This window comes from Chrysoperla carnea, chromosome 3 (assembly GCF_905475395.1).
Source record: "Chrysoperla carnea chromosome 3, inChrCarn1.1, whole genome shotgun sequence".
Taxonomy (NCBI): Eukaryota; Metazoa; Arthropoda; class Insecta; order Neuroptera; family Chrysopidae; genus Chrysoperla; species Chrysoperla carnea.
The window spans coordinates 72,939,641-72,948,976 of record NC_058339.1 but is presented as its reverse complement, the minus strand read 5'-3'; the positions used below and the strand labels follow the sequence as shown (position 1 = coordinate 72,948,976).

Sequence of the window (9,336 nt, the reverse complement as noted above, 5' to 3'; positions counted from 1 at the left end):
TCAATGATGCTTTGAAACACCATCATTTTAGCTCCGATGTTTGCGGTCGAAACATAATAATAAAATATTATCTCAATATTAGGACGAACGAATTTGATAATTGGCTCCCAATGATAACTTATTCAACAAATTTTAATTAAATATACCTTACATATTTACCTCCCGTTTTTTTTTTATGTATATATATAAATTACAAATGTAGGTACTATTAATATAATAATTATACAATAAATATCGGACTAAAAATTTGTAAAAATACCTAATTTATCAACAGCATTTTAAAATGGTTAATCCAAAATTTGTTGAATTTAAATTTTTTTTTACGTACACCACTAATTTTGCTTCGGCAACATTTTTTTTTTTGTTCATCTAATTAACAAAACTAGCGCTTGGCACTATTTGTATTTAAAAAACATTTTTTTTCTATGATTATTTTTGTTGAAAGCGTTTGAATTTGTTTTGTTTGTTTATGAAATTAAAATTGTCAAATTCTTAACATTTATCGATGAATTTGATGACTACTTTTTTTTTTATTAAAGAGAATAATTTTAGTATTATTTTTAAAACTTTCCTAAAATGGATTAAAATTGTTTTTAGAATATTATTTGGTAGTAGATTGTTTTATTAAGAATTTAAGCGTTATAAGCGTTAAATTAAATCGATCAATAATTTGTTAAGAATTTGATTTGAATAATAAAAAGAACGTAAAATGATGTTTTTTTTAAAGGATATTATCAAGGCGACATCTATTAATGTCAATAGGTCTTAAAATGGGAGTCAAGTGGCTTAATAGGCCATATTATTTGAAATATCATAAACTGCCATGGTAATTGACACGATATGACGTCATCTGCAATTTACATTGTACAATAATGTAGTGTCTTCGTGCCAATTGGCAATTGTTTTATCGAACGGAACAGAAGGATTGATAGGATGTTAGCAGCATTTCGGCTTAAATTCACGATTAAAATTCGCTACCCTGGTAGAAAAAATATTTGAAAAAAGAATAAGTCTTAATAAGTCTTAAAAACTCTGAAAAAGTCTTAAGAACTCTGAAAAACTCTTAGGAACTCTGAATAACTCTGCATTTCTCAACCTTTTTGGACTGTCTAATTCAGAGTTATTCAGAATAATTAAGTCTGAATTAGACAGTTCAAAAACGTTAAAAAATTCAGAGTTGCTAAGACTTTTTCATAGTTCCTAATACTTTTTCATAGTTTTTGAGACTTATTAAGACTTATTCTTTCTTCAAATATTTTTTCCACCAGGTTATAGATGGCTCTGAGGTACTCAAGGGAGAATTAAGACCATATATTAAAGCCTGGTCATAAATGTATGTATGGCTATAGTTTTTATATTACCATAGATATCAATCCCATGGCTGAAGTGACGACATTGTTCTAAGGAAGAGCTATACTTCCTTAGAAATCTGTTTCTCTCGAAGCTTTCATCTGTGACCACCACTTGGCACCATGGTAGACTTTAATGGAGAATTAACTGAAAACTGTTGTGGCTTATTTGCGATATTCCCTCGAAAAGACTAAAAAACTGGAATTTTCAAGGTAAACGATTTATACATTATTGACAGTTAATAAATAGCCTTGATACAAAAAAAACGTTCAAAAATTTGATTGAAAATTATAACAAAAATGTTTATAAAAATAATAAATAACTTCATAAGATTGTTTGTTCATTATTTGGAGTTCCTGAAACGTCATAACTGCGCTTAACATCAAACAGTTTGACAAAAATCGCTTGTTAACCTATAATAACGAATACATACAATTTAATTTTCTTCCGCGAGTGAGCTTTGACCTCGATGTGAGAGCTTACAGTTTAAAAACATGTAAATTTAATTTTTAGGTATTTCATCTTCTCCCATTAATACCAGAAGTCCAGCTTACAATTAAAATTTGGCACGCTTGACTCGTGGTTTAATAGGGCAAAGCTCAATCGGGTCAAGAAAATTGATGAATGTATTCGAAGTTTGATAGTTAATCGTCGAAATAACGTTTTCGAAACTGCCAGCTTATAATAATTTGATGTGTAATTCTCGTATAAAAATTAATCATCAGCTTCCATACCGATTAGTTCCGCTTGTAATCGTCCTTTATATCGACAACACAATGTCATACAAAATATTCGTACAGCTAAACGAAATTGTGGACTTAACGATAATAAAATTAATGATTTCCAAAATGAATTTAACATACCCATCCAAACGATTGTAAAATGTAAGAATGGAACTTGAAATTTAACACCGGAAAAGAATTCGTACAATCGAATACTTGCGTACGGTGTCCACGATATCCAAAATACCAACACTAATACAAACGACATAATATGACTAGGATTACTTAAATTTTCAGCTAGCGCTGTTGCATACTCTTTATCGTGTATGGGCTCGCCGCTACGTAATTTTCGCATCATTGAAAATATATACGAATATGTGTAAATAATTGTAATTAGACTAGGTCCTAATACTAATATAGCAAGTGTTGCCGAATATGCGGCCATGTTACCCCAATCTAACATACATATATATGCTTCCGTATCAAATAAGGCTTTATCAAAACCTAATAATGGTGGACAGCATAACATTGCCGCTGAGATCCATGTGAATGCCATCCAACATTGGCAACGGGTTTTCGTTTGGACTGTTTCATATCGTAATGGTTTACGTATCGCTAAATAACGATCAACACTGATCCACATGAATGTATAAACACTAACTGCCCATAATGTTACTTCTAAATAGCCAACAATACGACATATAACATCGCCATACACCCATTGTTGTACAACTGCTGGATACACGGATAATGGCACAACGAACAGTCCGCATAATAGATCAGCAACAGCCAATGATAATAGATAATGGTTGATTACTTCATGTGGACCTGAAACAAATCAATTTTACCATATTAGTTACAAAACTTGAAATCAAATTTTTAAACTTCTAATCCCGTTTATTTTGACATGGATACGGTTATATTTTCATTTGTAATAGAAGGAATCATTTGGTTAAAGTGAACGAAATCGGTAAGTAAACTCCGTTTGAAACATTAAATCGTAGGGTTCTTCCAATTACCCGAATATCCTCTTATACATAATCCAAACAGGCATTTTTTTACATCAAAATATAAGTTATCGAGCCAGGAAAGAAATTTTAGCAGCTTTTTTTCAGTGTTTTTTCTCTGAAACTATAAGAGTTAGAAAATTGAAAATTGGTGTGTAGCTTCGAGTTATTGGTCTATAGAGCTTAATTTTATACTAACTTCTGATCATTCTGATTCATCTGATAATATAATAGCAGTGAAAGGGATGAAATTCGATTTTTCAAAAAAAGATTAAATTATAAATAATATCAAATAATGTTGGTATGAAATTAGCTTAGACCATTTTAGTACATAGACTGAGCATCGCCCTATCTACTTGTACAGTGAGAGGTGTGCCAACATCTGAAGTAATTGCTTGGGTCATTTATAAAAAAATACATTTATCAAAAAAATATACCTTGAATGTCAAATTTTCATATCACAAAATGTTTCACATAAAACATCTTGATTTCACTGAACTTTTTGGCTTTTTGACTTAAAAAAATATCACATATCACTTCCAGTTTTTTTTACGAATCTACAATGACAAGTATGACAACAACACATTTTTTGACATTTCTACACCGCCGCCATGATGGATTTGACCCAAGCAATTACCTCTGTTGTTGCCACGCTTAAAATCAATTGACGCTCAGTCTATGTAACTTAATGGTCTAAAGAAATTAGGTACAATAAATCAATAATTTGAACTTCATTACTAAACAGAAACTTACTAACTCTAGCAGTTTTGGGGAAAAGCTATGGAAACTTCAGGTCACTAAATAGCGTAATTTAGTACCAGTCCTATCTGATAATATAAAGAGGATGATTTTGCCAAGTCTAGTTTTCAGAGATTTTTTACGAAACTATAAAAGATAGATAAGTATAAATTGTGGGGAGTTTCGAATAATAGGTTTATTGATCCAAATATCATGCCAACCCCATTTAATATTTTTAAGGGGGTGAAAAAGGTAGTTTTCAAGTATAAATAAACAGGATAATCGTGAATAAAGATCAAATATTAAACAAATTAAATATTTATAAAATTTTTAAAACTATCATTTAGACTTATTTATACGTGTTTAATGCTTTCTATCATGAGAAAAAAGGATAAAATCAACACGATTATAAAACAAGCTTTTGTAGTTATGGCTTTTGAAGACTTGACCAATAAATTACTGTTTAGTAGTCTTTTGCCACTTTTTAGCAGAAGTGTTTTGCCAATCGAAAGTTTGAAAAAGCGTGTGTCGTGACTTGTGAAAAACGAATGGCGTGGAAATTAATTTGACCTTATTGTAGTCAATACCGAAATATTTTCATAGAAATTCCATATTTTGTATTTATACTTCCGCCTTAAATTTATTGAATCAAGCAGAATCGATTCTTATACAATTTTTTGTTAAGATGGTGAAAACAATAAATTTTCTAACAGAATGAATGTTTATTTTATTCAGTTTAAAATTCATTAGGGGAAACATTATTTTATCTAACTTTTTAATTTTTATTTCGTTGGTATATTATTTATTTTATTACATAATAATTATATATTTTTATCTATAAAAATGTTTAAAACACATAAATTATTTTAATAGAGCCGCAAACGAATTATTGTGGGTTCTAGCGAAAAATTTGAAAAATGGGTCAAAATATCTCATAGGCATTTATATCAATACAATACTGAAAGTGCTTAATAAAATGGATATGAGTTAGTATACTAACTTAAAAACAGTTTTGAAAAAGAGCCGAGAATTTGATATACATAGACTTTTGTTTAATAGTCTATCTGAGATAGAGAATTACATTGCCTAGAGACCCCGGGATGGTTAATCTGGCCCTGTGTGTCACAGTTTTGAACAATTTTTCAGGCTATGATCCATAATTCAGTCGATGTATACTTTTTACCTGGAAAGTATTCCAAACTTAATTGAGGACCTAGATACTAACTAAGGGTGGGGGTCCAAAAACCTCAAAATTTACGCACTTTTTTCAGTTATATCTTGTTATTTAAGCACCTTTTGAGTGCAATAGTTTCTTAAAAAAGTTTTAGAAAATTATATTTGCTTAAATTTGGTACGTAAATCGAATTTTTAGACTAGATATTAACCGAGATACAGCCGATCAAAGTTAAACAAAGTTTCTGGAAATATAAAAGAGTAGCCGAAAAATAAAGGTTTTGGCCCTGTAACTATTTATTACCATCATTTCCATGTTAATTATCGAAAACTTAGAATAGACATCTTGATTACCCCCAGATAACCTGTAAAATTTACATTAAGTTTGAAATACTTTCCAGCCATCCCTTATATGGATTATTGAATTATACTGGATTACCTGTCTATAAAGATAAAAAATTTGTGGGGGTTTAAAATAAAAATTCAAAACACGAATAAAAATGGCATACTTATTACTAGTTAAGTTAATGTAGTTAATTAAAATTTATAAATATCAAATGCCCTTATATAGTGCAGTCGCTGATCGCGATTGAGTTCGTTAGTCGTTAAGTATACGAAAACGTACAGTTGTAATTTACTATTTAATCTTGTGGTCCAAAATCACCGCGATTGAGTTCGTTAGTCGTTTAATAAACGAAAACGTACAGTTATCATTTACTATTTAATCTTGTGGTCCAAAATCACTGCTCGTTTGGTTAACTTCAAATTTTGTACACAATTTTATGGGTAATACTTTCACAAAAATCAGAATTTGTAATCAGCGACCAAAAATACCCCCGAGAGCAGAGTTTGGACGATCAATACTTAGTTTACCGTGTTTGTACCAAAAAGTTGAATTTCTGGTAAACAAGTGAAAACAAACAATTGACTGAGTTAATTGTTGAAATACCATGCATAGTCAGTGTTGATTTCTTTATCACATTACACATACAAACATGTGACACATACATAACTGTTAATCAAGTATAGTACATATTATAAAACTTCCGCCAAATTGGAGCCCTCACGGGTAAACAGTGATGTTTAGGAAAAAATGTTTCGAACAAAAGTTGTTTAATTTTTGATAAGGAACATTTTTTACATTTAAACTTTTGTTCTATCTCTAACGGTTTACAAGATGGGTCCTACGGACCCAAGACCCAATTGACCTATGATGCTCATTTACGAACTTGACCTCACTTTTTACCTCCTGAGTACGCTGTAAAAATTTCAGCTCGATATCTTTTTTCGTTTTTGAGTTATCGTGTCCACAGACGGACGGACGGACAACCGGAAATGGACTTATTAGGTGATTTTATGAACACCTATGACAAAATTTTTTTCCTAGCATCATTATTTTTAAGCTTTACAAACTTGGGACTAAACTTAATATACTATGTATATTTCATATATACATGGTATAAAAAAGGATCGATTTTCGAAATACGTGACATAATCTGTGTTATCTGACACCGGATTCGTATTCAGCGACCAAAATTACGTACTGGGTAATCATCTTAGGCCCCTATGCCCCTTCCCCCTATGTCTAGGTTAGGTTGGCTGAAAATTCCTTCCTATAGACACGTTACAAAAAGTTTCATTAAAATCGGTGTTGCTTCTCAACTTTTCCATTATCACAACTTTTTTCGGGTTATTCACTGTATTGTAAGGGATAATTAGCAAATTTCCTTCCGCCAACAAATATTTCCATGAATTTCAAATAACTTCAAAAATTTAATTATTTTTTTGGGACACAGTAGTGTTAATTGTTGCCAGCGCCTGCACTAACATATGTCGTTTAGTTTAGATGGATAAAGATATGTTAGAAGCCAACTTTATTGTCAAAGAGGGAATTCTATGATAATTGGAATAGTTTAGATGTGTCAAGGGTCATATTTGTATGATTGATGTCTAATTGCGCATACTATTCATTTTTAATATCATTTCATTTATTAGCTTATGTGTATTACCGTACGGGGGAAAAAGGGAACGTTTTGTTTTGGTTAAAGCTCATTTTACATTTTTGAGGTCCCAAATCTTTGGCACTAAATTACATCTGTTAGTGGGACAAAGCAAATCTATATATATGAGATTTGTTCTTGGTATTTTCATAGTTATCGTCATAGTTACCTGTATAACTGAGACAGCTAGTGAATTTTATATGCATTAACCTCTGTTACTGAGAACTGAGACAACATCGTTTTGTTTGTTTACTTACTTATTCTTATTCTACCCGCAAATTAAACATTTAACTAATTTTGAGCGTTATCAGTACGTGGAAAACTGCTAATATCCGTTTATGAAAATGGAAAGACACGCGATGAAGTCTATGTCGAATTTAATGTGCCAAAATCTACTCTTTGTAGAATAATTCAGAATAAAGATAAAATTCAGTTACAATGTTCTGAAGGACAAGAAAAACTAAAATGTGTACGTTTATTAGAATTGTAATCAGTTTGTAAACATGGATCAAGCAACTTTGTAACAAAAACGTTTCGATGATTAAAGAAAAGGTAAAAGATTTCGCGTGAAGGAACGGTATTCATAAATTTTGTAGCAGCAATGATATTGATAATACGTTATTTTGATATTGATAATACGAAATAACCTGTATTTTGACCACTATTAATGGAACCCTCTGTAAATGGGATAGATATTTATTTATTAGATCTGGATATCTGAGACACTGGGTAAGTAGAATATCTCCATAAGTAAGACCTATTTGTAGGTCCCTTGATGTCTCACTTAACCAGGTTCCACTGTACTCTAAAACTTGAAGTTTTGTCATGGCAATCGGAAATTAATATTTGTAAAGGATAAAAAACTATCAAGTTTATCGTTACAAGTTGTAATCAAAACTTTTGTTTGCACCACTTTACGTATAAAATCGACGCACATATTCGTAATCAGCGACCTAAAAACCATAAAGTCTACTCATTCCGGTTTTACTCCCTACGAAACCTTCTATCCCGCGTATGGACTATTAGCAAAGGGTACAGTTTTGGACAAATATGACGGTTGATTGATAAGAAGATAACTTGTAATATTCTGACTTACCTCTAAAATTAAGGAATGTAGCAATAATAATAACATTTGATATAATAATTGCTAATGCCATAACAAATATAATCGCTGCTTGGGTCAGTGATTCCAGTGTGAATACAATGTCAGTGTTTGTGCCAGTATCAGTTAATATAATCATAGTACCATCCCCACCACGGAACATTGCCGTTGTCACGTCATCCAATTGTTGTTGTGTCTGGCATATAATCGCTGTCGCTGCTGTTGATATATCTGCTGTCGCTGTACTATTTGTTGCTGACGTCGTAATGATTGCCGCTGTTGCTGACGCTTCTGTCGCTGCTGCACTTGTTCCGCTGGTTGCTGCTGCTTCGGTTGTTGATTGCACTTCTTGGATTGTTGATGTAATCGTTGTGGTAATTGCAGTAGGTATAAAGGATTTTGTGGATGGAGAATGTTGTTGATGATAGTAGGATAATGACGTTGATGACAATAATGATGTTGATGATGACGACGATGACGTAGATGAAGGGGTAAGGAGGGGAGATGCTGTTGTCAGTGACGTAGTGATTTTGATGGTGATATTGTATCATTATTCATAAGTAAAATATTTTGTTTTGGAGTGATTACAACACTTTTATTATGTCCTTTTATATCCTTATTATTATTCTCTTTATAATAATTTTGTAGTGGATTCTTTGTGTGATGATGAAATATTATTTTAAATTGTATCATCATCATGACAATTTTTTAATCCAGAGGGAAGCACACACCATACACAAAATATTTAACGGTTTTTTTTTATTTGAATATTTTTTTATTATTATTTATTTAATTTATGATTGTTTTTTAGTGGGTCCATTTTTTTATTTTAAATTTAGTTTTTAAAAAGTTTTGTGGAATTATTTAAGGTATTATTATCATCAACCACTTCGAAACTTGTATACTTCTGAAACAGAAGAAAAAATTTTCGTTAATTTTAAATTAGTGTACTTTCGGTGGTGAAAAAGAAATTATGAAATTCGATAAAAATTTATGTAAAAATACACTTTTGATATTCTGATTTTGAATCATAAAAGCACATTATTGTTTTATTATATTTAAATTAAAAGTTGTAATTTTTAATTTGTATATCACGTGACCTTAAACGAGCCGCCATGATGTGACATCATATAGGCAAAAATAATATGCATTTATTACTAATTTATAATGGCTTTCATAGTAATTGTAAGTTATGTATCCATTAACTGTATTTATATATATTATAATAATTACATACACGACTG

The 9,336-nt window shown here is 30.9% G+C and overlaps 1 protein-coding gene across 1 annotated transcript; it reads right to left on the bottom strand.

Moving 5' to 3' along the window:
• Window positions 1–1,694: 1,694 nt before the first annotated feature.
• Window positions 1,695–8,817, bottom strand: LOC123296789 (G-protein coupled receptor 52). The gene is made up of 2 exons (XM_044878444.1): window positions 8,087–8,817; window positions 1,695–2,900 (listed from the first exon to the last, which is right to left on the bottom strand). The coding sequence occupies exons 1-2, from the start codon at window positions 8,253–8,255 to the stop codon at window positions 2,065–2,067; spliced, it is 1,005 nt and encodes a 334-aa protein (XP_044734379.1). The 5' UTR covers window positions 8,256–8,817; the 3' UTR covers window positions 1,695–2,064.
• Between the last annotated feature and the right edge of the window lie 519 nt (window positions 8,818–9,336).